Raw genomic sequence first — 26,656 nt, forward strand, 5'->3', positions numbered from 1 at the left:
CTATAATAACTTTTGGGTATATAGTTTTCAAATAAAAGTGAGTGGTCTTGTGAACGGTTTAGGTTTTGGTATGGGACCAATATTGAGAGACCCTTTAAAGATCTACACCAACCCAGTCATTCATGTAATAAATAAGGCGTGAAGTCTGTAGCTTTCCACGAGACATCAATGCCTTAATTTAATATGATGTGAGAGCATTTTATGTGATGATTCAATAACCTATCTTATACCAAACCCTGTTTCTTAGGAGCTGGGGTTTAGGATTTGAGGGTTTTTCATTTGTTTAAGATCATATTTATTCAGAAACAGCCAAGAGTAGGTAGTTTTATTGGTTTCACATGCTTATTATTAAGAAGACTAAACATAACTTTCATATTTCAAGGGGTAGATATCATTATTAAATCAAATCACTGGTGCTTGATTAAACAATTATGTTATATGCTTTTGAACGTTTGAAAAAATGTTATGTCGTGACAAGTTATAAAAGTCTTTGTAGTGGGTCCGTTTGGAAATTTCACCACATGGGGATACTAACTCAATTGTTTTTTTGAGATTTTTTAATACATTTCCTCTTGAGAATGGAAGCATTTTTAAAAAAAAAAGGTTTAGCAGTCTTGGGTTAACAAAAGTCTTGACTTTAGCTATTAAAGACTAGAGGGACACAACGACTTTTATTCCTTTTTTATCATTTGTTTTTGTTATGGAACACTAGTCTGCATAAATAACGTGTCTAGTGATACCATTTTCTTGACATTTGATGAGTGAGACAAGAAGTAGATAGATGTGCGAGGTGGGGTTTTCTTTATGGTCAAAATTTGAACGGTCTCTTAAACGATACGTAGTGTTTAATTATTTTTCTATTGTTGACCTCTTTTTCTTTCCCCTCCTTTGTCAATCTCTTTGTTTTGTGCAAGTTTTGGTGTCTTTATGTGTTGAACTTTTTGCATGGTCTGGTTAATGAACTTTTTGTAAAAAGCTTGAAGTCATTCTCCTTCAATATCCTTAGAATATTTGTTCCCTCTTATTAAAGGTTTTTTTTTTATTCTTACCCTCAAGAATCTAAACAACTTCCTTGATATTTCAATGGTTTATAAGAGAAATTCAAGAAGAAACTAAAATACTTTATGTGCCATTGATTCGAGTTTGTATAGTGCTGATCATTGCTGTTTTTTTTTATATGTTTTGACATGTGGATTGGGTATTTTCTTAAATAGAAATATTGTTGCAAAAGATTCTTGATCTATGTTTAGCTGTGTGATCTGTGGTACTATCTATGCATTTTCTATTTAATCTGATAACATGCTAAATGGATAATGTGTTAAGATTTCAATGTTAAGCCAATAATCTCACTTATAGTAACAAAAATGTTTGTTAGTAGAAAATTTTGAGATAAGAACTTTAGCTTATTTCAGGTCTATCCATGATGACATTGTGTTTCCCTTTCTTTTCAGGAATGATTACATACGACGGCTTGGAAACTTGTATCATCAACAATCAATCATATGAAGAAGAAAGCGGAACAAGTCGAGGAGATGGATGCCTGACTGATTCGTTGGATGATGATGCGTTTTCAAGCTGTTCATCAAGCAAAGATGCCTCCAGCTCTTTTTCTTCAAAATGGTTACCGATGAAGAATGATGAACACAGTTGCGACGGTTTGAACTTATCTGGAAGGTCTCATTATTTTGATGCTAAGGAGAAGAAACAAGGCTATGGCAGTACCCAACATTTTGATGGTAAGGAGAAGAAGCCAGGCTATGTCTACTGTCATTTGGATGTGGAAGCCATGAAGGAGAAATTTTCTAAGCTATTGCTCGGCGAAGATGTCACTGGGGGATGCAAGGGTGTCCAAGTAGCTTTGGCTTTGTCAAATGCTGTAACACATCTTGCTAGTATGTTCTACTATTTCCTAGCATTTGAACTTTATGTTCTTTTGATATATTTTGAGGTTTTCATGTGGTATAACTGAATTTTATAAATTTGCAGCGTCGATTTTCGGCGAGCTCTGGAAATTGGAACCCTTGTGTGAGGAGAAAAAACAGAAATGGAGAAGGGAAATGGATTGGCTACTTTCTCCAACTAACTATATGATTGAGTTAGTCCCTTCTAAGCAAAATGATGCCAATGGAAGATCACTGGAGGTACGTAGCTAAGGTGTGATCCAGAGTTAAACAAAAAAAGATATACTCCAGGGAAAGAAACTGAACTGAATCTTTTTTTAAACAGATAATGACACCGAAAGCCCGCACAGACATTCATATGAATCTCCCTGCTCTACAGAAGTTGGACTCCATGCTAATCGTAGGCGGATTATCTCTTTCGTTAATCTTGTCTTTTCTTATTCTTCTTTTTCCTGATCTGATTAAAGTTGCATTGCAATCTCCACAGGAGACACTGGATTCTATGGTGAACACAGAGTTTTGGTATTCTGAGATTGGTAGTAGAGCTGAGGGGAAGAACAAGACTACAAGCGAGAGCAAGCGATGGTGGCTTCCATCGCCACAAGTGCCTAAACCCGGGCTCTCTAACTCAGGAAGGAAGAAATTACTTGACAAAGGCAAAGTTGTTTATCAAGTCTTCAAAGCTACAAAAGCCATAAATGAAAACATTCTTCTTGAAATGCCAGTACCCGTTGTAATCAAGGAAGCAATACCCAAAGTAAGCTTGCACACTTTATATCCCTTGTGCTAGTCTCATAATTATACAACAATGTAGTAAGTAACAACTATCTCTAAAATCTTGTTTTGTAACAGTCTGGAAAGAACAGCCTCGGTGATGAACTATACAAGATGTTGGCTGTGGAATCTGCCACAGTAGATGAAATCTTTATATCTCTCAATCTGGGAAACGAACATGCAGCACTCGAGACAATTAACAAGTTAGAATCTGCTGTATTTGCTTGGAAGGAAAGGATTACAGAACAAAGCAGCAGCGGTAAATCCCCTGTACGAGCATCGTGGTCATTCGCTAAAGATCCATTGTCTGAAATTGGTCGCAATGAGTCACTCTTGAACCGCACAGAAGCGCTTAGAAATCAGATCAAAGCCAAACACCCTAATCTCCCTCACTCGTTTCTTGATGCCACAAAGATCCAATATGGCAAGGTAAACATAAACAGAACTAATTACATCTTTCTTAGTCCTATGTTCTGAAACATGTCATACTTTACAATACAGTTATTTGTTGATAACAAATCCTTCTTCTCTATTTTCAGGACATTGGTCATGCGGTTCTTGAGGCATATTCCCGAACACTTGCGAATCTAGCTTTCCGGATTCTTTCAAGAATGGGAGAAATCTTGAAAGAAGATTCTTTAAGCAACCCTAACTCTCCTGCACCACCGAGTTGCTTCCCTAGCTCCCGTGACCCTTATAGAACACCCGAGAGGCCTTTGCTTTCGTCCCGTGTAAGGCATTCTTTAACCGATGACATGAACAAAGCCGATGGGACAGAGACTGGTTTAGATTTTTTGTTTGCAGATGCTAAGGCAAGGTCAGTGAATACAACTCCAAGTAGAAGCAGTAGACTGTGGTGTTTGAGTAAAGTGCCTTCTGATACTTCTTCTTGATTTAGAGGGTCTTCGTAGTTTGATGCGTGCCACCTGAAGCTTCTCCTTTACTTTGAGGGTTTTAAATTATGAAGCCTAAGATATTGTAAATGTATTATTAACATGGCTTCATAATATACAATATCTAGATCCCTTCGTATTATTCATCAAGAATTTTATAGCAAAATGGCTTCCTAGCCTTCTAAAAAAATCTACGGTATAGTCGATCTTCTTTTAATGTAGTAAGCATAACTGGTCACCAAATATATATTCTTAGTATCGGATTACGCAAATGAATCCAACCCAAAAAAGCTCGTTAGTGTTGGGATGGTAGAAGAAGTGAAGCCTAGTTTAAATAGAACTCTACGAAGCCATGTCACATATTTTTTTAGTATGTGCAAGTACATCAAACGGATCGTGATTACCAAAAAAAGTTCTTGTGAAAAAACAAATATTCATATAATTAGATATGGACCTTATTTAAGATATCTATAATTAAACTTTTGAACATGACTTATAAGGCTATAAGTAGTTTAAGACATCCCTAACTAGACATATAAATAAACATGAAAATTAGTGTTTTTATGGTACATGGAAGTATTTAAAGAGAGAGGAAATTAAGCTATGATTGGATTGAATTATTTACCATTCTCTCATGTAATAGCTTCTACTATATCGTATCTTTGTAACCATTTAAAAAAACCCACTAAATACGCTATTTATTTTAGAGTTTAAAAATGTAATTAGTAAGAAGAGATAATATAACTAACAATGTGCATTATTGTTTTTTTTTTTTTTGATATTGCAAGACCTCCATTGGAGTATCTTATTTTTTGGATTCTCCCACATTATACTTATAATTAAAAAAAAAGTATGAAAGAGAAAGAAGAGAAAGGTTCTTAAATAAGAACTTTAGGTATACTAACTAGAATCTCTATTTACACTTGTCTCTTTCTAATTGGTTCATTATTTGTTTTTAAAACTAAAAATTATATATTTATAATTAAACTATATTTAAAGGTTAATACTTTAAAGTTGAGATACTCTTTTTGGGTATGTAAAACCATTGGAGGTTCTCTAAACCTATTGTAAAATCTTTAATTTCACTATTTACAGCTCATAATTAGCTGGCAGTGCAGTAGATATTTTAACCAAATATAGAAAAATGATTCTCCAAAAGGTATAATATATGTATGAGTTCACAAATTATCTATAAAATAACAGTCATATTAATGTATAAGTAAAAAGAGGGAAAAATCCATACATTAATGTATGAAACGGTTATTTTACCCAAATTTCCTTTTAATCGAATTCAACTTATTGACTAAACGAAATTAGATGGACCTTCCGGCCAAAACATATGTTTTTTAATATATTTATTAAAACTTTTATTCATATAACTAAATCTGTGATTTTACATAAAATGTTTTCTCTTATACTCTACTATTATATTCATATATATATACACTAAATGTAATATATAGTTTAATGGTATTTTATTATCTTATTTTATTAGTTTACAAACTTTTTTCTTTGTATGTTTCCCTTTAATGTATATAGGTATTTTAAAGATTTTCTTAGAATACACGTTTTAAATATTTCGTGAGATCCCCGTTACATTGTTTTCAAAAAATTTCGCGGGTTCTAAATATTCCGTGAGACTCACGTTACATTCTATTCAAAATTTTTACTATAAATAAACAATTTCTTTGAGCTTTTATATTTTTATGATTTCACATGTAAATTGAAGATGTAATATTTAAAAAGAAAAAAAAAAACACTTCAAAATATTATTAAATTTCATTGTTTATAAACAAAGCTTGAAATTACTCTTAAAAGAAAAGTGAGAGTAATATATAGGAAGATAAACTATTCTTAGTAAAAAGAAAAGAAAATCTATTCTTAGTCATAGCTATAATTAGTGGCCTTGTCAATTAATAAGACAGTAAACAAAAAATTAATATTGTAATTTCGAATTAATGAGTCCAGCAACATGATAAGCCACATACTGAGAAAAATCACCATTCTCTTTGCTATATAAACAGCCTTGGGCAAAGAAACTAAACAAGCACACACCAAAGAAAAGAAAAACAAAGAAAATGAGGTCGAAACTTAAGTTATCATTCATAGCTAACAACAACATAAGGAGAACCACATTCAAGAAGAGGAAGGGAGGGATAACGAAGAAACTCCATGAGCTGACAACTCTCTGCGACGTCAAAGCATGTGCGGTAATTTACAGTCCGTACGAGAATCCAACGGTGTGGCCGTCAACCGAAGGTGTTCAAGAGGCGGTTTCGGAGTTTATGGAGAGGCCGGTGACAGAACAATCCAAGCTGATGGTGAATCATGAGACCTTCTTGCAGGGCAGAATTACCAAAGAAACAAAGAAACTGGAGCGTCTACGTCGTGAAAACCGAGAATCTCAGCTTAAACAATTTATGTTTGATTGTCTTGAAGGCAAGATGAGTGAGCATCAATATGATGCAAGGGACTTTCAAGATTTAAGTTCTCATATTGATCACTATATCAATAAGCTTAAGTCCAGGCTCCAGTTACTTACAGAAAATGGTGAGTCTTCTTCTTCCTTTCCTCCTCCGCTTCATACTTCAGTTGCGGGTGCGGCTCCTCTTGCTATTGTGGGTGCAGGTATTCCTATGAATCAGAATCAGTATGAGCTGGTTCAGCCCTATATCCCTACTGGTTTAAGTGATCATATTCAATATCAGAATATGAATTTGATGAATCAAAATCAACAAGAGCCGGTTCAATACCAAGCTCTTGTTGATTTTAATAACCCGATTCAACATGGAATCTATGATATGAATTTGAATCAGAATATGAGTTTGGATCCAAATCAATATCCGTTTCAACATGACCCATTCATGAATATGTTGATGGAATATCCTCATCAGCAAGTGGGTGGTTATGTTGGAGATCATACACACATCCCTTTCATGGACGGAAACTACAACTACCACCAACTACCAAATGTTGGTTTTACTACCACCGCTCACATGCCTTCCACCACCATCACCACCACCACCACCGTCACCACCACCACCGATGTTTCTGCTCCTTACATCAATAATCAACTTTAATCAAAAGATGTAGACTTTTAAGTGATGTGTTTCTGTGGTTTGCATTTGTCTTTGTTCATTTCAAAAGACTAATATTTAATTATGTCTTTTCTTTTTAATTAATTGTTGTAAGATTTAAAGGTTTTACCTTTAAGTCAGTTCTATTTTTATGTATTATGTAATGTATTTCTGCGCCGTAGAGCCGGAAATTTCAATTATATTTGAAGAAGTTTGATCACAAATTTTTTTACTAGTTTTTTGTTCGTAATACATAACTAAATTGATCTGCCAATACCCTCCGTACCCTTGAAGCCAATACTTATATGATAAAATTCAACATAAAATGTAGAATAAAAATTAGTAACAGAATATTTTGTGATTTTTTAATGTTTGATATATTATTTGCAAAAGATCAATATATAATATGCACAACCATTTTCAGATTTATTAGCCTATAATGTTTAATATTGGTGCCTCTTCAACTCTGATTTATTGGTCATATATATCTCTTTTTCAATCCATAGCTATCTTTCCATAAATTTTCATATTTTCTCCCTTACACCTAACACCTTACCTTTTGCCACCCTCTCATGTGTATATAAGCACACTATTTTCTCATGTTCTCTTCGATCCCCCAACAACAAATCCTCATATTTTCTCTTAAACCTTTATTTAATTCCTCTATAAATTGATATTTTTCTGTGAAAGTTAGGATACTCTTTATTGGTGTATTGTTTTCATCGTTGTCTCAGTTATTTTTTTTAGATCGAGCTTAAATACTTTAGTGTTATTTAATACTAAAAAAACTTTAGATTTTGTGTATTAGATCTGAATACTTTTCAACTCTTTAAATAAATAATTGTTATGCATAGACTAGAGTTCTTGTTTTTCTCATCTTTTTTTTTGTCTGAAACTGGTTGCAATGAGTCACTCTTGAACTGAGCAGAAGCACTTAGAAATCAGATCAAATCCAAACACCCTAATCTTCCTCACTCGTTTCTTGATGCCACAAAGATCCAATATGGCAAGGTAAACATAAACATAACTAATCACATCTTTCTTAGTCCCATGGTCTGAAACATCTTTCTTCTCTGTTTTCAGGACATTGGTCATGCGGTTCTTGAGACATATTCCCGAACACTTGCGAATCTAGCTTTCCGGATTCTATCAAGAATGGGAGAAATCTTGAAAGAAGATTCTTTAAGCAACCCTAACTCTCCTGAACCACCGAGTTGCTTTTCTAGCTCCCGTGACCCTTATAGAACACCCGAGAGGCCTTTGCTTTTGTCCCGTGTAAGGCATTCTGTAGCCGATGACATGAACAAAGCCGATGGGACAGAGACTGGTTTAGATTTTTTGTTTGCAGATGCTAAGGAAAGTTCTGTGAATACAACTCCAAGTAGAAGCAGTAGATTGTGGTGTTTGAGTAAAGTGCCTTCTGATACTTCTTCTTGATTTAGAGGGTCTTCGTAGTTTGATGCGTGCCACCTGAAGCTTCTCCTTTACTTTGAGGGTTTTAAATTATGAAGCCTAAGATATTGTAAATGTATTATTAACATGGCTTCATAATATACAATATCTAGATCCCTTCGTATTATTCATCAAGAATTTTATAGCAAAATGGCTTCCTAGCCTTCTAAAATAATCCACGGTATAGTCGATCTTCTTTTAATGTAGTAAGCATAACTGGTCACCAAATATATATTCTTAGTATCGGATTACGCAAATGAATCCAACCCAAAAAAGCTCGTTAGTGTTGGGATGGTAGAAGAAGTGAAGCGTAGTTTAAATAGAACTCTAGGAAGCCATGTCACATATTTTTTTAGTATGTGCAAGTACATCAAACGGATCGTGATTACCAAAAAAAGTTCTTGTGAAAAAACAAATATTCATATAATTAGATATGGACCTTATTTAAGATATCTATAATTAAACTTTTGAACATGACTTATAAGGCTATAAGTAGTTTAAGACATCCCTAACTAGACATATAAATAAACATGAAAATTAGTGTTTTTATGGTACATGGAAGTATTTAAAGAGAGAGGAAATTAAGCTATGATTGGATTGAATTATTTACCATTCTCTCATGTAATAGCTTCTACTATATCGTATCTTTGTAACCATTTAAAAAAACCCACTAAATACGCTATTTATTTTAGAGTTTAAAAATGTAATTAGTAAGAAGAGATAATATAACTAACAATGTGCATTATTGTTTTTTTTTTTTTTGATATTGCAAGACCTCCATTGGAGTATCTTATTTTTTGGATTCTCCCACATTATACTTATAATTAAAAAAAAGTATGAAAGAGAAAGAAGAGAAAGGTTCTTAAATAAGAACTTTAGGTATACTAACTAGAATCTCTATTTACACTTGTCTCTTTCTAATTGGTTCATTATTTGTTTTTAAAACTAAAAATTATATATTTATAATTAAACTATATTTAAAGGTTAATACTTTAAAGTTGAGATACTCTTTTTGGGTATGTAAAACCATTGGAGGTTCTCTAAACCTATTGTAAAATCTTTAATTTCACTATTTACAGCTCATAATTAGCTGGCAGTGCAGTAGATATTTTAACCAAATATAGAAAAATGATTCTCCAAAAGGTATAATATATGTATGAGTTCACAAATTATCTATAAAATAACAGTCATATTAATGTATAAGTAAAAAGAGGGAAAAATCCATACATTAATGTATGAAACGGTTATTTTACCCAAATTTCCTTTTAATCGAATTCAACTTATTGACTAAACGAAATTAGATGGACCTTCCGGCCAAAACATATGTTTTTTAATATATTTATTAAAACTTTTATTCATATAACTAAATCTGTGATTTTACATAAAATGTTTTCTCTTATACTCTACTATTATATTCATATATATATACACTAAATGTAATATATAGTTTAATGGTATTTTATTATCTTATTTTATTAGTTTACAAACTTTTTTCTTTGTATGTTTCCCTTTAATGTATATAGGTATTTTAAAGATTTTCTTAGAATACACGTTTTAAATATTTCGTGAGATCCCCGTTACATTGTTTTCAAAAAATTTCGCGGGTTCTAAATATTCCGTGAGACTCACGTTACATTCTATTCAAAATTTTTACTATAAATAAACAATTTCTTTGAGCTTTTATATTTTTATGATTTCACATGTAAATTGAAGATGTAATATTTAAAAAGAAAAAAAAAACACTTCAAAATATTATTAAATTTCATTGTTTATAAACAAAGCTTGAAATTACTCTTAAAAGAAAAGTGAGAGTAATATATAGGAAGATAAACTATTCTTAGTAAAAAGAAAAGAAAATCTATTCTTAGTCATAGCTATAATTAGTGGCCTTGTCAATTAATAAGACAGTAAACAAAAAATTAATGTTGTAATTTCGAATTAATGAGTCCAGCAACATGATAAGCCACATACTGAGAAAAATCACCATTCTCTTTGCTATATAAACAGCCTTGGGCAAAGAAACTAAACAAGCACACACCAAAGAAAAGAAAAACAAAGAAAATGAGGTCGAAACTTAAGTTATCATTCATAGCTAACAACAACATAAGGAGAACCACATTCAAGAAGAGGAAGGGAGGGATAACGAAGAAACTCCATGAGCTGACAACTCTCTGCGACGTCAAAGCATGTGCGGTAATTTACAGTCCGTACGAGAATCCAACGGTGTGGCCGTCAACCGAAGGTGTTCAAGAGGCGGTTTCGGAGTTTATGGAGAGGCCGGTGACAGAACAATCCAAGCTGATGGTGAATCATGAGACCTTCTTGCAGGGCAGAATTACCAAAGAAACAAAGAAACTGGAGCGTCTACGTCGTGAAAACCGAGAATCTCAGCTTAAACAATTTATGTTTGATTGTCTTGAAGGCAAGATGAGTGAGCATCAATATGATGCAAGGGACTTTCAAGATTTAAGTTCTCATATTGATCACTATATCAATAAGCTTAAGTCCAGGCTCCAGTTACTTACAGAAAATGGTGAGTCTTCTTCTTCCTTTCCTCCTCCGCTTCATACTTCAGTTGCGGGTGCGGCTCCTCTTGCTATTGTGGGTGCAGGTATTCCTATGAATCAGAATCAGTATGAGCCGGTTCAGCCCTATATCCCTACTGGTTTAAGTGATCATATTCAATATCAGAATATGAATTTGATGAATCAAAATCAACAAGAGCCGGTTCAATACCAAGCTCTTGTTGATTTTAATAACCCGATTCAACATGGAATCTATGATATGAATTTGAATCAGAATATGAGTTTGGATCCAAATCAATATCCGTTTCAACATGACCCATTCATGAATATGTTGATGGAATATCCTCATCAGCAAGTGGGTGGTTATGTTGGAGATCATACACACATCCCTTTCATGGACGGAAACTACAACTACCACCAACTACCAAATGTTGGTTTTACTACCACCGCTCACATGCCTTCCACCACCATCACCACCACCACCACCGTCACCACCACCACCGATGTTTCTGCTCCTTACATCAATAATCATCTTTAATCAAAAGATGTAGACTTTTAAGTGATGTGTTTCTGTGGTTTGCATTTGTGTTTGTTCATTTCAAAAGACTAATATTTAATTATGTCTTTTCTTTTTAATTAATTGTTGTAAGATTTAAAGGTTTTACCTTTAAGTTAGTTCTATTTTTATGTATTATGTAATGTATTTCTGCGCCGTAGAGCCGGAAATTTCAATTATATTTGAAGAAGTTTGATCACAAATTTTTTTACTAGTTTTTTGTTCGTAATACATAACTAAATTGATCTGCCAATACCCTCCGTACCCTTGAAGCCAATACTTATATGATAAAATTCAACATAAAATGTAGAATAAAAATTAGTAACTGAATATTTTGTGATTTTTTAATGTTTGATATATTATTTGCAAAAGATCAATATATAATATGCACAACCATTTTCAGATTTATTAGCCTATAATGTTTAATATTGGTGCCTCTTCAACTCTGATTTATTGGTCATATATATCTCTTTTTCAATCCATAGCTATCTTTCCATAAATTTTCATATTTTCTCCCTTACACCTAACACCTTACCTTTTGCCACCCTCTCATGTGTATATAAGCACACTATTTTCTCATGTTCTCTTCGATCCCCCAACAACAAATCCTCATATTTTCTCTTAAACCTTTATTTAATTCCTCTATAAATTGATATTTTTCTGTGAAAGTTAGGATACTCTTTATTGGTGTATTGTTTTCATCGTTGTCTCAGTTATTTTTTTTAGATCGAGCTTAAATACTTTAGTGTTATTTAATACTAAAAAAACTTTAGATTTTGTGTATTAGATCTGAATACTTTTCAACTCTTTAAATAAATAATTGTTATGCATAGACTAGAGTTCGTGTTTTTCTCATCTTTTTTTTTTGTCTGAAACTGGTTGCAATGAGTCACTCTTGAACTGAGCAGAAGCACTTAGAAATCAGATCAAATCCAAACACCCTAATCTTCCTCACTCGTTTCTTGATGCCACAAAGATCCAATATGGCAAGGTAAACATAAACATAACTAATCACATCTTTCTTAGTCCCATGGTCTGAAACATCTTTCTTCTCTGTTTTCAGGACATTGGTCATGCGGTTCTTGAGACATATTCCCGAACACTTGCGAATCTAGCTTTCCGGATTCTATCAAGAATGGGAGAAATCTTGAAAGAAGATTCTTTAAGCAACCCTAACTCTCCTGAACCAGCGAGTTGCTTTTCTAGCTCCCGTGACCCTTATAGAACACCCGAGAGGCCTTTGCTTTTGTCCCGTGTAAGGCATTCTGTAGCCGATGACATGAACAAAGCCGATGGGACAGAGACTGGTTTAGATTTTTTGTTTGCAGATGCTAAGGAAAGTTCTGTGAATACAACTCCAAGTAGAAGCAGTAGATTGTGGTGTTTGAGTAAAGTGCCTTCTGATACTTCTTCTTGATTTAGAGGGTCTTCGTAGTTTGATGCGTGCCACCTGAAGCTTCTCCTTTACATGGCTTCATAATATACAATATCTAGATCCCTTCGTATTATTCATCAAGAATTTTATAGCAAAATGGCTTCCTAGCCTTCTAAAATAATCCACGGTATAGTCGATCTTCTTTTAATGTAGTAAGCATAACTGGTCACCAAATATATATTCTTAGTATCGGATTACGCAAATGAATCCAACCCAAAAAAGCTCGTTAGTGTTGGGATGGTAGAAGAAGTGAAGCGTAGTTTAAATAGAACTCTAGGAAGCCATGTCACATATTTTTTTAGTATGTGCAAGTACATAGATCAAACGGATCGTGATTACCAAAAAAAGTTCTTGTGAAAAAACAAATATTCATATAATTAGATATGGACCTTATTTAAGATATCTATAGTTAAAACTTTTGAACATGACTTATAAGGCTATAAGTAGTTTAAGACATCCCTAACTAGACATATAAATAAACATGAAAATTAGTGTTTTTATGGTACATGGAAGTATTTAAAGAGAGAGGAAATTAAGCTATGATTGGATTGAATTATTTACCATACTCTCATGTAATAGCTTCTACTATATCGTATCTTTGTAACCATTTAAAAACCCCCACTAAATACGCTATTTATTTTAGAGTTTAAAAATGTAATTAGTAAGAAGAGATAATATAACTAACAATGTGCATTATTGTTTTTTTTTTTTTTTTGGATATTGCAAGACCTCTATTGAAGTATCTTATTTTTTGGATTCTCCCCCATTATACTTATAATTAAAAAAAAGTATGAAAGAGAAAGAAGAGAAAGGTTCTTAAATAAGAACTTTAGGTATACTAACTAGAATCTCTATTTACACTTGTCTCTTTCTAATTGGTTCATTATTTGTTTTTAAAACTAAAAATTATATATTTATAATTAAACTATATTTAAAGGTTAATACTTTAAAGTTGAGATACTCTTTTTGGGTATGTAAAACCATTGGAGGTTCTCTAAACCTATTGTAAAATCTTTAATTTCACTATTTACAGCTCATAATTAGCTGGCAGTGCAGTAGATATTTTAACCAAATATAGAAAAATGATTCTCCAAAAGGTATAATATATGTATGAGTTCACAAATTATCTATAAAATAACAGTCATATTAATGTATAAGTAAAAAGAGGGAAAAATCCATACATTAATGTATGAAACGGTTATTTTACCCAAATTTCCTTTTAATCGAATTCAACTTATTGACTAAACGAAATTAGATGGACCTTCCGGCCAAAACATATGTTTTTTAATATATTTATTAAAACTTTTATTCATATAACTAAATCTGTGATTTTACATAAAATGTTTTCTCTTATACTCTACTATTATATTCATATATATATACACTAAATGTAATATATAGTTTAATGGTATTTTATTATCTTATTTTATTAGTTTACAAACTTTTTTCTTTGTATGTTTCCCTTTAATGTATATAGGTATTTTAAAGATTTTCTTAGAATACACGTTTTAAATATTTCGTGAGATCCCCGTTACATTGTTTTCAAAAAATTTCGCGGGTTCTAAATATTCCTTGAGACTCACGTTACATTCTATTCAAAAATTTTACTATAAATAAACAATTTCTTTGAGCTTTTATATTTTTATGATTTCACATGTAAATTGAAGATGTAATATTTAAAAAGAAAAAAAAAACACTTCAAAATATTATTAAATTTCATTGTTTATAAACAAAGCTTGAAATTACTCTTAAAAGAAAAGTGAGAGTAATATATAGGAAGATAAACTATTCTTAGTAAAAAGAAAAGAAAATCTATTCTTAGTCATAGCTATAATTAGTGGCCTTGTCAGTTAATAAGACAGTAAACAAAAAATTAATGTTGTAATTTCGAATTAATGAGTCCAGCAACATGATAAGCCACATACTGAGTAAAAATCACCATTCTCTTTGCTATATAAACAGCCTTGGGCAAAGAAACTAAACAAGCACACACCAAAGAAAAGAAAAACAAAGAAAATGAGGTCGAAACTTAAGTTATCATTCATAGCTAACAACAACATAAGGAGAACCACATTCAAGAAGAGGAAGGGAGGGATAACGAAGAAACTCCATGAGCTGACAACTCTCTGCGACGTCAAAGCATGTGCGGTAATTTACAGTCCGTACGAGAATCCAACGGTGTGGCCGTCAACCGAAGGTGTTCAAGAGGCGGTTTCGGAGTTTATGGAGAGGCCGGTGACAGAACAATCCAAGCTGATGGTGAATCATGAGACCTTCTTGCAGGGCAGAATTACCAAAGAAACAAAGAAACTGGAGCGTCTACGTCGTGAAAACCGAGAATCTCAGCTTAAACAATTTATGTTTGATTGTCTTGAAGGCAAGATGAGTGAGCATCAATATGATGCAAGGGACTTTCAAGATTTAAGTTCTCATATTGATCACTATATCAATAAGCTTAAGTCCAGGCTCCAGTTACTTACAGAAAATGGTGAGTCTTCTTCTTCCTTTCCTCCTCCGCTTCATACTCAAGTTGCGGGTGCGGCTCCTCTTGCTATTGTGGGTGCAGGTATTCCTATGAATCAGAATCAATATGAGCCAGTTCAGCCCTATATCCCTACTGGTTTAAGTGATCATATTCAATATCAGAATATGAATTTGATGAATCAAAATCAACAAGAGCCGGTTCAATACCAAGCTCTTGTTGATTTTAATAACCCGATTCAACATGGAATCTATGATATGAATTTGAATCAGAATATGAGTTTGGATCCAAATCAATATCCGTTTCAACATGACCCATTCATGAATATGTTGATGGAATATCCTCATCAGCAAGTGGGTGGTTATGTTGGAGATCATACACACATCCCTTTCATGGACGGAAACTACAACTACCACCAAATACCAAATGTTGGTTTTACTACCACCGCTCACATGCCTTCCACCACCATCACCACCACCACCACCGTCACCACCACCACCGATGTTTCTGCTCCTTACATCAATAATCATCTTTAATCAAAAGATGTAGACTTTTAAGTGATGTGTTTCTGTGGTTTGCATTTGTGTTTGTTCATTTCAAAAGACTAATATTTAATTATGTCTTTTCTTTTTAATTAATTGTTGTAAGATTTAAAGGTTTTACCTTTAAGTCAGTTCTATTTTTATGTATTATGTAATGTATTTATGCGCCGTAGAGCCAGAAATTTCAATTATATTTGAAGAAGTTTGATCACAAATTTTTTTACTAGTTTTTTGTTCGTAATACATAACTAAATTGATCTGCCAATACCCTCCGTACCCTTGAAGCCAATACTTATATGATAAAATTCAACATAAAAAGTAGAATAAAAATTAGTAACAGAATATTTTGTGATTTTTTAATGTTTGATATATTATTTGCAAAAGATCAATATATAATATGCACAACCATTTTCAGATTTATTAGCCTATAATGTTTAATATTGGTGGCTCTTCAACTCTGATTTATTGGTCATATATATCTCTTTTTCAATCCATAGCTATCTTTCCATAAATTTTCATATTTTCTCCCTTACACCTAACACCTTACCTTTTGCCACCCTCTCATGTGTATATAAGCACACTATTTTCTCATGTTCTCTTCGATCCCCCAACAACAAATCCTCATATTTTCTCTTAAACCTTTATTTAATTCCTCTATAAATTGATATTTTTCTGTGAAAGTTAGGATACTCTTTATTGGTGTATTGTTTTCATCGTTGTCTCAGTTATTTTTTTTAGATCGAGCTTAAATACTTTAGTGTTATTTAATACTAAAAAAACTTTAGATTTTGTGTATTAGATCTGAATACTTTTCAACTCTTTAAATAAATAATTGTTATGCATAGACTAGAGTTCTTGTTTTTCTCATCTTTTTTTTTTGTCTGAAACTGGTTGCAATGAGTCACTCTTGAACTGAGCAGAAGCACTTAGAAATCAGATCAAATCCAAACACCCTAATCTTCCTCACTCGTTTCTTGATGCCACAAAGATCCAATATGGCAAGGTAAACATAAACATAACTAATCACATCTTTCTTAGTCCCATGGTCTGAAACATCTTTCTTCTCTATTTTCAGGACATTGGTCATGCGGTTCTTGAGACATATTCCCGAACACTTGCGAATCTAGCTTTCCGGATTCTTTCAAGAATGGGAGAAATCTTGAAAGAAGATTCTTTAAGCAACCCTAACTCTCCTGCACCACCGAGTTGCTTCCCTAGCTCCCGTGACCCTTATAGAACACCCGAGAGGCCTTTGCTTTCGTCCCGTGTAAGGCATTCTTTAACCGATGACATGAACAAAGCCGATGGGACAGAGACTGGTTTAGATTTTTTGTTTGCAGATGCTAAGGCAAGGTCAGTGAATACAACTCCAAGTAGAAGCAGTAGACTGTGGTGTTTGAGTAAAGTGCCTTCTGATACTTCTTCTTGATTTAGAGGGTCTTCGTAGTTTGATGCGTGCCACCTGAAGCTTCTCCTTTACTTTGAGGGTTTTAAATTATGAAGCCTAAGATATTGTAAATGTATTATTAACATGGCTTCATAATATACAATATCTAGATCCCTTCGTATTATTCATCAAGAATTTTATAGCAAAATGGCTTCCTAGCCTTCTAAAAAAATCTACGGTATAGTCGATCTTCTTTTAATGTAGTAAGCATAACTGGTCACCAAATATATATTCTTAGTATCGGATTACGCAAATGAATCCAACCCAAAAAAGCTCGTTAGTGTTGGGATGGTAGAAGAAGTGAAGCCTAGTTTAAATAGAACTCTACGAAGCCATGTCACATATTTTTTTAGTATGTGCAAGTACATCAAACGGATCGTGATTACCAAAAAAAGTTCTTGTGAAAAAACAAATATTCATATAATTAGATATGGACCTTATTTAAGATATCTATAATTAAACTTTTGAACATGACTTATAAGGCTATAAGTAGTTTAAGACATCCCTAACTAGACATATAAATAAACATGAAAATTAGTGTTTTTATGGTACATGGAAGTATTTAAAGAGAGAGGAAATTAAGCTATGATTGGATTGAATTATTTACCATTCTCTCATGTAATAGCTTCTACTATATCGTATCTTTGTAACCATTTAAAAAAAACCCACTAAATACGCTATTTATTTTAGAGTTTAAAAATGTAATTAGTAAGAAGAGATAATATAACTAACAATGTGCATTATTGTTTTTTTTTTTTTGGATATTGCAAGACCTCCATTGGAGTATCTTATTTTTTGGATTCTCCCCCATTATACTTATAATTAAAAAAAAAGTATGAAAGACTAACTAGAATCTCTATTTACACTTGTCTCTTTCTAATTGGTTCATTATTTGTTTTTAAAACTAAAAATTATATATTTATAATTAAACTATATTTAAAGGTTAATACTTTAAAGTTGAGATACTCTTTTTGGGTATGTAAAACCATTGGAGGTTCTCTAAACCTATTGTAAAATCTTTAATTTCACTATTTACAGCTCATAATTAGCTGGCAGTGCAGTGGATATTTTAACCAAATATAGAAAAATGATTCTCCAAAAGGTATAATATATGTATGAGTTCACAAATTATCTATAAAATAACCAGTCATATTAATGTATAAGTAAAAAGAGGGAAAAATCCATACCTTAATGTTTGAAACGGTTATTTTACCCAAATTTCCTTTTAATCGAAATCCACTTATTGACTAAACGAAAATTAGATGGACCCTTCCGGCGCAAAAACATATATTTTTTAATATATTTATTAAAACTTTTATTCATATAACTAAATCTGTGATTTTACATAAAATTTTTTCTCTTATACTCTACTATTATATATATATATATATACACTAAATGTAATATATAGTTTAGTGATATTTTATTATCTTATTTTATTAGTTTACAAACTTTTTTGTTTGTATGTTTCCCTTTAATGTATATAGGTATTTTAAAGATTTTCTTAGAATACACGTTTTAAATATTTCGTGAGATCCCCGTTACATTGTTTTCAAAAAATTTCGCGGGTTCTAAATATTTCGTGAGACTCACATTACATTCTATTCAAAATTTTTTACTATAAATAAACAATTTCTGAGCTTTTATATTTTTATGATTTCACATGTAAATTGAAGATGTAATATTTAAAAAGAAAAAAAAACATTTCAAAATATTATTAAATTTCATTGTTTATAAACAAAGCTTGAAATTACTCTTAAAAGAAAAGTGAGAGTAATATATAGGAAGATAAACTATTCTTAGTAAAAAGAAAAGAAAATCTATTCTTAGTCATAGCTATAATTAGTGGCCTTGTCAATTAATAAGACAATAAACAAAAAATTAATGTTGTAATTTCGAATTAATGAGTCCAGCAACATGATAAGCCACATACTGAGTAAAAATCACCATTCTCTTTGCTATATAAACAGCCTTGGGCAAAGAAACTAAACAAGCACACACCAAAGAAAAGAAAAACAAAGAAAATGAGGTCGAAACTTAAGTTATCATTCATAGCTAACAACAACATAAGGAGAACCACATTCAAGAAGAGGAAGGGAGGGATAACGAAGAAACTCCATGACCTGACAACTCTCTGCGACGTCAAAGCATGTGCGGTAATTTACAGTCCGTACGAGAATCCAACGGTGTGGCCGTCAACCGAAGGTGTTCAAGAGGCGGTTTCGGAGTTTATGGAGAGGCCGGTGACAGAACAATCCAAGCTGATGGTGAATCATGAGACCTTCTTGCATGGCAGAATTACCAAAGAAACAAAGAAACTGGAGCGTCTACGTCGTGAAAACCGAGAATCTCAGCTTAAACAATTTATGTTTGATTGTCTTGAAGGCAAGATGAGTGAGCATCAATATGATGCAAGGGACTTTCAAGATTTAAGTTCTCATATTGATCACTATATCAATAAGCTTAAGTCCAGGCTCCAGTTACTTACAGAAAATGGTGAGTCTTCTTCTTCCTTTCCTCCTCCGCTTCATACTTCAGTTGCGGGTGCGGCTCCTCTTGCTATTGTGGGTGCAGGTATTCCTATGAATCAGAATCAGTATGAGCCGGTTCAGCCCTATATCCCTACTGGTTTAAGTGATCATATTCAATATCAGAATATGAATTTGATGAATCAAAATCAACAAGAGCCGGTTCAATACCAACCTCTTGTTGAAATTAATAACCCGATTCAACATGGAGTCTATGATATGAATTTGAATCAGAATATGAGTTTGGATCCAAATCAATATCCGTTTCAACATGACCCATTCATGAATATGTTGATGGAATATCCTCATCAGCAAGTGGGTGGTTATGTTGGAGATCATACACACATCCCTTTCATGGACGGAAACTACAACTACCACCAACTACCAAATGTTGGTTTTACTACCACCGCTCACATGCCTTCCACCACCGTCACCACCACCACCGATGTTTCTGCTCCTTACATCAATAATCATCTTTAATCAAAAGATGTAGACTTTTAAGTGATGTGTTTTTGAGGTTTGCATTTGTGTTTGTTCATTTCAAAAGACTAATATTTAATTACGTCTTTTCTTTTTAATTAATTGTTGTAAGATTTAAAGGTTTTACCTTTAAGTCAGTTCTATTTTTATGTATTATGTTATGTATTTCTGCGCCGTAGAGCCGGAAATTTCAATTATATTTGAAGAAGTTTGATCACAAATTTTTTTTACTAGTTTTTTGTTCTTAATACATAACTAAATAGATCTGCCAATACCCTCCGTACCCTTGAAGCCAATACTTATATGATAAAATTCAACATAAAATGTAAAATAAAAATTAGTAACAGAATATTTTGTGATTTTTTAATGTTTGATATATTATTTGCAAAACATCAATATATAATATGCACAACCATTTTCAGATTTATTAGCCTATAATGTTTAATATTGGTGCCTCTTCAACTCTGATTTATTGGTCATATATATCTCTTTTTCAATCCATAGCTATCTTTCCATAAATTTTCATATTTTCTCCCTTACACCTAACACCTTACCTTTTGCCACCCTCTCATGTGTATATAAGCACACTATTTTCTCATGTTCTCTTCGATCCCCCAACAACAAATCCTCATATTTTCTCTTAAACCTTTATTTAATTCCTCTATAAATTGATATTTTTCTGTGAAAGTTAGGATACTCTTTATTGGTGTATTGTTTTCATCGTTGTCTCAGTTATTTTTTTTATATCGAGCTTAAATACTTTAGTGTTATTTAATACTAAAAAAACTTAAGATTTTGTGTATTAGATCTGAACACTTTTCAACTCTTTAAATCAATAATTGTTATGCATAGACTAGAGTTCTTGTTTTTCTCCTCTTTTTTTTTGTCTGAAACTGGTTGCAATGAGTCACTCTTGAACTGAGCAGAAGCACTTAGAAATCAGATCAAATCCAAACACCCTAATCTTCCTCACTCGTTTCTTAATCAAGTCTAAAGGGTTCATAGAAGCATAGGATATAGTGCGTTAGAAGGACAAGAGAGGTCATTTTAAAACAAATTAAAGTTCAGTACAAAAGAGACTTGGGTAGCAACTCGAGAAGCAAAGCCAAAGGTAGAGTGGTACAAAGGTATTAATTGGTTCTCACACGCCATGCCAAAATACTCATTTCTAGCTTGGATTGCGATAAAGAATCGTTTAACCATGGGAGATAGAGTGTTATGTTGGAAGGTCGGGATCGATCCCTCATGCATCTTCTGTTGTGAACCCTTGGAAACCCGCATCCACTTACTCGTAAGCTCCTCACACAACACTTCACCACAAATTGGGATACAGTCATAAAGCTCCTCACGGAAAAGTCTCTTGGGAATGAGTGCTTGTTCCTGATAAAATACAACTTTCAGCTCATGGTACATTCGGTTTAGAAAGAACGGAACAGTCGACGACATGGAGAAGCACCCACTCCTTCAGCTCATTTGCTCCGGGGTTTTGACAAGCAAATCCGGAACAGAATCTCCTCCATTCGAGAGCATGGAGATAGGAGGTACGACGGTTGTATGGCTATTTGGTTTGGATCAAGATAACAAAGGCGCATTTCTTTGTTTTTATTTCTAACCTATGTATTCAAAAACCGCTAAAACAAACGCTGCACTCGGATGTAAAAAAGTTTTTTTCGAATAAATTTTACATTTTATTCAAAAAAAAAACTTTAGTATTTAAAGAGAAAGGAAATTAAGCTAGCAAGCACGTCAATGGAAAAAGAAAATTAAGCTATGATTGGATAGAAATATTTACCATTCTCTCGTGTAAAATCTTCTACTATCTAGTATCTTTGTATCTATTTAAAAAAATTCAAATAACCAATAAATATGCTATTTATTTTAGAAAAAATATTCAATACTTTGTATATAGAAATATAACTAACAATGTGCATTCTTGTTTTTCTTATTTTTTTTTGGATATTGTAAGACCTCCATTGGAGTATCTTATTTTTTGGATACTCCCCCATTAGAATCATAATTAAAAAAAAATATGAGAGAGAAAGATTCTTACATAAGAACTTTAGGTACACTAACTAGAACCTCTATTTACACTTGTCTCTTTTTAATTGGTTTATCTTTTAATTAAAAATTAAATATATAATTAAACTATATTAAAATATTAATACTTTAAAATTGAGATACTCCTTTGGGTATGTAAAACCATTGGAGGTGCTCTAAACCAGTGTAAAATCTTTAATTTCAAATATTTACAGCTCATAATTAGCTGTGCAATGAATAAACCAATAAATAGAAAAGGTTTCCCAAAAGGTAGAATATATGCATGATTTCAAAAATTATCTCTAAAATGACATAAATACTCATATTAATGTAGAAGTTAAAAGAAGGAAAAAATCCATATATTAATTCATGAAACGGTTATTTTACCCAAGTTTCCTTTTAATCGAAATCAACTTATTCACTAAACAAAATTAGATGGACCTTCCGGCCCTGATATATTGGTATTTTATATATTTATTAAAAAATTTATTCCATGTAACTAAATATGTGATTATATAAGGGAAAAATGTCGTTTAATAGCCGAACTTTCAAAAAATGGCCGTTTAATACGTGAACTTCTTATATGGCCAAATTAAACATGAACTTAAAGTTGACCGGCCATTTTGCACATACATAACCGTTGACCAGGCCAAAAATAACGCGACGTTATCTGTCGTTAACAGATCCGATAACAGCCGTTAGCACACGTTAACAATTCCGTTATTACCCAAAACGACGTCGTTTCAGACCTAATCTAAACTTTGAAAATCCCCAATTTGATTATCAAATCCCTAACTTCCAGCTAGGGTTCTTATTTTGGGGATTTCTCAAAAATTAGGGATTTGAATACTCTTTAAGTCCTTGCCTCAAGATCTCATTCTCCAGAATATTCACATCTTCGAAAGGAACATTCAAATTCTTCACGATCTGAACCACAGTGTTGGAGAATCCACACATCGGGAAATCTCTCGTTCCTTTCATGAACAGAACCACTTTCTCCGAATTCACCAGTTTCTCCAGCGTATCTTTAAGTTGCGGCGTAAGCGCCGACGCAGAGCATCGGAATTTTGTTGGTTTGAGCCTGAGACCGTAGAACGATGGCTGACGGTTGTGAACGGCGAGTGCCGCTGTTGGTTTAAGAGAGAATCTGATAGATTGAGGCTTGTTGATAACGGAGGAGGAGACGACGGTGACCGGAGTTATATATCAAGGTCGGCGTTTTGACAGATCGGAGAGCCATTTTCTCAGGAGTTTTTTTTTTATGATTTGGAATTTGAGTAATTGAAAAGGTAAATGATTTATGAGCGAAAAACAGTTATTAGTGCGAGTGAGAATGGAATAAACCCTGTTGTCAAATTTGTTGGAAATCTTTTATCAGGTGAAAACTGGGATGACAATGAGGTGAAAACTGGGATGACAATGACGAAGAAGACGAAGAAGAATTCTGTAATCTTTTTTTTTTTAATAATCTGCTGGGAATTTTTTATTTTTTTTCCTAAGCACAAAACGACGTCGTTTTGGGTAATAACGGAATTGTTAACGTGTGCTAACGGCTGTTATCGGATCTGTTAACGACAGATAACGTCGCGTTGTTTTTGGTCTGGTCAACGGTTATGTATATGCAAAATGGCCGGTCAACTTTAAGTTCATGTTTAATTTGGCCATATAAGAAGTTCACGTATTAAACGGCCATTTTTTGAAAGTTCGGCTATTAAACGACATTTTTCCCGATTATATAATGAAACTTTTCTCTAAAAATTTACTATTATTTTTATTTATTATTATTGTAAGTATCAAATTTTATACATAGATTTTTTAATATATGTAATATAAATTTTCATGATATTTTATTATTTTTCTTTTTTATTCTTATGGTTCCTTTAGCTTTTTTCAAGCACATGATTTAAATATTTCGTGAGATCCACGTTACATTGTTTTCAAAAATTTCTCACGTTCTAAATATTTCGTGAGCCTCACGTTAAATTCTTTCCCGAAATAATTTTACTATAGATAAAAAAGTTACAGAGCTATTATATATTCATGATTTTATATGTAAATTGAAGATATAGTACTCTATTTAGAATGGAAAAAAAAAAACACTTCAAATATTTTACAAAATTTCAGAGTTTATGAACAAAGCTTGAAATTACTCTTATAAGAAAAGTGAGAGTAATATATAGGAAGATAAACTATTCTTTGTAAAAAGGAAAGAAAATCTATTCTTAGTCATAGCTATAATTAGTGGCATGGTCAATTAATAAGACAATAAAAAAAAAATTAATGCTGTAACTTCAAATTAATGAGTCCAACAACGTGATAAGCCATATACTTAGTAAAAATCACCCTTTTCGTCACTATATAAACAAATCTTGGGCCAAGAAACTAAACAAACACACACCAAAAGAAAAGAAAAACAAAGATTATGAAGTCGAAACTTAAGTTATCATTCATAGCTGATAACAACTTTAGGAGAGCCACATTCAGGAAGAGAAAGGGAGGGATAATGAAAAAACTCCATGACCTGACAACTCTCTGCGACGTCAAAGCATGTGCGATAATCTACAGTCCGTACGAGAATCCAGCGGTGTGGCCGTCAACCGAAGGTGTTCAAGAGGTGGTTTCGAAGTTTATGGAGATGTCGGTGACAGAACAATCCAAGCTAATGATGAATCATGAGACCTACTTGCAGGACAGAATTACCAAAGAAAAAAAGAAACTAGAGAGCCTACGTCTTGAAAACCGAGAATCTCAGCTTACACAATTTATGTTTGATTGTGTTAAAGGCAAGATGAGTGAGTATCAGTATGATGCAAGGGATCTTCATGACTTAAGTTCTCATATTGATCAATATATCAATCAGCTTAATGCCAGGATCGAGCTCTTTACTGAAAATGGTGAGTCTTCTTCTTCCTTTCCTCCTCCGCTTGCTGTTTCGGATCTTCCTGTTGTTACAGATCAAGCTGCGGTTCAGCCCTATATCCCTACTGTTTTCAGTGATGATATTCAATATCAAAATCTGAATTTGAATCAAAATCAACAAGAGCCGGCTCAATACCAGGCTCCTATTGATATGATTTTGGATCCAAATCAGTATCCGTTTCAACATGACCCATTCATGAATATGTTGATTGAATATCCTCATCAGCAAGTGGGTAGTTATGTTGGAGATCATGCACACATCCCTTTCATGGACGAAAACTACAACTACCACCAACTACCAACTGTTGGTCTTACTACCACCGGTCACATGCCTGTCACCACCACCACTACCACCACCACCGTCACCACCACCGATGTTTCTGCTCCTTACATCAATAATCATCTTTATTCAGAAGATGGAGACTTTTAAGTGATGTGTTTAAGTATTTGCATTTGTCTTTGTTCATTTCAAAAGACAAGTTTTTAATTTTTCTTTTCTTTTCAATTAATTGTTGTAAGAGTTAAAGGTTTTACCTTTAAGTTAGCTCTTTTTTTTTTGTATCATGTAATGTATTTCTGAGCCGTAGAGCCGGAGATTTCAGTTATATTTGAAGAAGTTTGGTCACAAATGATTTTTCCTTTTATTTTTGTTCCTTTTGTTTTTTTTGGTGAATGAGAGGGTCTCCCCCGATTAATTTAAATAAACTTTTTTTTGTTCTTTATATACATTTATATAGGATTTTGTTTCAAACAAAATCTTACTTTTTATATATTATTCGCAAAAACATCAATACTCTTTATAGCCTTGAGTGTGATCCGATACTTCTCCTTGATTTAGAAGGCACTTTACTCAAACACTACAATCTACTACTATTTTCTATGAACCAAAAGGTCCAAAACCTTTCACAAAAGAAAAAGCGATTATCGGGAAAGACAGCCACCAACTCTCTAGTGTGATCCCGTCTTCCATTTCTGAGTGAGGCATATAGCTGTAAACTATCACTTCACTCGTGAAACATCCAATTTGGCACGCTTTGTGTCTCCCATATCTCGACAAGTGATCAACTAACGGATATTTTCAAAAGTTTATGCGGTAATCTACAGTCCGTATTAGGACATAATGTCCTACATCGGAAGTTGGAAGTGATCCTAAGTAATATATAAGGGATATGAGCCACTCCACTCATTGCCAATTGGTTTTGAGTTGGAAGCCCATATTCTTACATGGTATCAGAGCCCGATCCACACATGTCCAACCCGATCCGACCCAAAGATGGTCCAATCATCGACAAGGCACAAAATTGATGTCGTCGATCTAAGCCCGAACATTCCGAGATTAATGGCCAAAGAGCCATCATCTCGAGTGGGCGTATTAGGACATAATGTCCCACATCGGAAGTTGGGAAGTCATCGTATGATTCCAGAAGAAAAACATTTTACGATCATGAAACCATTGCCATCAGGACGGAGGAACGAAATGTAACGGCTGAAAAGAGGAGAGGTTACGCCTATCAAGCTTGTCGTAAGGATGGCTACAATGGCTACGATTTTGAGTGGTAAGGCCTTAGCTTTGTTGATGCACGGATTCTCCGAGCCGCTATCGCAATG

General features: G+C 33.1%; 8 protein-coding genes, 1 long non-coding RNA gene and 1 pseudogene across 10 annotated transcripts in view; 9 read left to right on the forward strand and 1 right to left on the reverse strand.

The window, feature by feature from the left end:
• The first annotated feature begins 1,366 nt into the window (after window positions 1-1,366).
• On the forward strand, window positions 1,367-3,767 carry LOC9329898 (rop guanine nucleotide exchange factor 14). Its single transcript, XM_002891086.2, has 6 exons — window positions 1,367-1,892; window positions 1,987-2,141; window positions 2,227-2,301; window positions 2,389-2,658; window positions 2,754-3,104; window positions 3,215-3,767. Exons 1-6 carry the CDS (start codon window positions 1,421-1,423, stop codon window positions 3,566-3,568), a joined length of 1,677 nt encoding a protein of 558 aa, XP_002891132.2. The 5' UTR covers window positions 1,367-1,420; the 3' UTR covers window positions 3,569-3,767.
• Window positions 3,768-5,599: 1,832 nt separating this feature from the next.
• LOC110225213 (agamous-like MADS-box protein AGL86) lies at window positions 5,600-6,667 on the forward strand. Its single transcript, XM_021014363.1, has one exon. It carries the CDS (start codon window positions 5,647-5,649, stop codon window positions 6,646-6,648), a length of 1,002 nt encoding a protein of 333 aa, XP_020870022.1. The 5' UTR covers window positions 5,600-5,646; the 3' UTR covers window positions 6,649-6,667.
• Window positions 6,668-7,546: 879 nt separating this feature from the next.
• Window positions 7,547-8,269, forward strand: LOC110225432. Its single transcript, XR_002329769.1, has 2 exons — window positions 7,547-7,656; window positions 7,729-8,269. It is a non-coding gene; the product is annotated as an uncharacterized LOC110225432 (long non-coding RNA).
• Window positions 8,270-10,111: 1,842 nt separating this feature from the next.
• On the forward strand, window positions 10,112-11,249 carry LOC110225430 (agamous-like MADS-box protein AGL86). The gene has a single exon (XM_021015171.1). It carries the CDS (start codon window positions 10,159-10,161, stop codon window positions 11,158-11,160), a length of 1,002 nt encoding a protein of 333 aa, XP_020870830.1. The 5' UTR covers window positions 10,112-10,158; the 3' UTR covers window positions 11,161-11,249.
• Window positions 11,250-14,455: 3,206 nt separating this feature from the next.
• Window positions 14,456-15,759, forward strand: LOC110225431 (agamous-like MADS-box protein AGL86). Its single transcript, XM_021015172.1, has one exon. It carries the CDS (start codon window positions 14,630-14,632, stop codon window positions 15,629-15,631), a length of 1,002 nt encoding a protein of 333 aa, XP_020870831.1. The 5' UTR covers window positions 14,456-14,629; the 3' UTR covers window positions 15,632-15,759.
• On the forward strand, window positions 15,656-17,265 carry LOC110224412 (rop guanine nucleotide exchange factor 14-like). Its single transcript, XM_021010468.1, has 3 exons — window positions 15,656-15,668; window positions 16,558-16,640; window positions 16,713-17,265. The coding sequence occupies exons 1-3, from the start codon at window positions 15,656-15,658 to the stop codon at window positions 17,064-17,066; spliced, it is 450 nt and encodes a 149-aa protein (XP_020866127.1). The 3' UTR covers window positions 17,067-17,265.
• Window positions 17,266-18,838: 1,573 nt separating this feature from the next.
• LOC110224413 (agamous-like MADS-box protein AGL86) lies at window positions 18,839-20,092 on the forward strand. Its single transcript, XM_021010469.1, has one exon. The coding sequence runs from the start codon at window positions 19,109-19,111 to the stop codon at window positions 20,090-20,092; it is 984 nt and encodes a 327-aa protein (XP_020866128.1). The 5' UTR covers window positions 18,839-19,108.
• A 2,856-nt stretch (window positions 20,093-22,948) lies between these two features.
• Window positions 22,949-23,384, reverse strand: LOC9327195 (annotated as a pseudogene). Its single transcript, XR_002329472.1, has one exon. The product of XR_002329472.1 is annotated as a monothiol glutaredoxin-S14, chloroplastic (transcript).
• Window positions 23,385-24,186: 802 nt separating this feature from the next.
• LOC110225076 (agamous-like MADS-box protein AGL86) lies at window positions 24,187-25,739 on the forward strand. The gene has a single exon (XM_021013776.1). The coding sequence runs from the start codon at window positions 24,552-24,554 to the stop codon at window positions 25,476-25,478; it is 927 nt and encodes a 308-aa protein (XP_020869435.1). The 5' UTR covers window positions 24,187-24,551; the 3' UTR covers window positions 25,479-25,739.
• A 582-nt stretch (window positions 25,740-26,321) lies between these two features.
• The window catches only part of LOC9329899 (agamous-like MADS-box protein AGL92), a 1,357-nt gene continuing 1,022 nt past the window's right edge, over window positions 26,322-26,656 (forward strand). Inside the window, 1 exon segment of the mRNA XM_002891087.2 lies at window positions 26,322-26,417. Coding sequence (XP_002891133.2) covers window positions 26,322-26,417 — 96 coding nt within the window.

This window comes from Arabidopsis lyrata (assembly GCF_000004255.2).
Source record: "Arabidopsis lyrata subsp. lyrata unplaced genomic scaffold ARALYscaffold_1, whole genome shotgun sequence".
In the NCBI taxonomy this organism is placed as follows: domain Eukaryota; kingdom Viridiplantae; phylum Streptophyta; class Magnoliopsida; order Brassicales; family Brassicaceae; genus Arabidopsis; species Arabidopsis lyrata.

Bases quoted from the DNA above. Each gene is read 5' to 3' on its own strand.
- LOC9329898 (XM_002891086.2), top strand. From the start codon at position 1,421: ATGATGACATTGTGTTTCCCTTTCTTTTCAGGAATGATTACATACGAC. The intron at 2,142-2,226 runs GTACGTAGCTAA...TTTTTTAAACAG, and splicing joins CCAATGGAAGATCACTGGAG to ATAATGACACCGAAAGCCCG. The intron at 3,105-3,214 runs GTAAACATAAAC...CTCTATTTTCAG, and splicing joins CAAAGATCCAATATGGCAAG to GACATTGGTCATGCGGTTCT.
- LOC110225213 (XM_021014363.1), top strand. From the start codon at position 5,647: ATGAGGTCGAAACTTAAGTTATCATTCATAGCTAACAACAACATAAGG.
- LOC110225430 (XM_021015171.1), top strand. From the start codon at position 10,159: ATGAGGTCGAAACTTAAGTTATCATTCATAGCTAACAACAACATAAGG.
- LOC110225431 (XM_021015172.1), top strand. From the start codon at position 14,630: ATGAGGTCGAAACTTAAGTTATCATTCATAGCTAACAACAACATAAGG.
- LOC110224412 (XM_021010468.1), top strand. The intron at 16,641-16,712 runs GTAAACATAAAC...CTCTATTTTCAG, and splicing joins CAAAGATCCAATATGGCAAG to GACATTGGTCATGCGGTTCT.
- LOC110224413 (XM_021010469.1), top strand. From the start codon at position 19,109: ATGAGGTCGAAACTTAAGTTATCATTCATAGCTAACAACAACATAAGG.
- LOC110225076 (XM_021013776.1), top strand. From the start codon at position 24,552: ATGAAGTCGAAACTTAAGTTATCATTCATAGCTGATAACAACTTTAGG.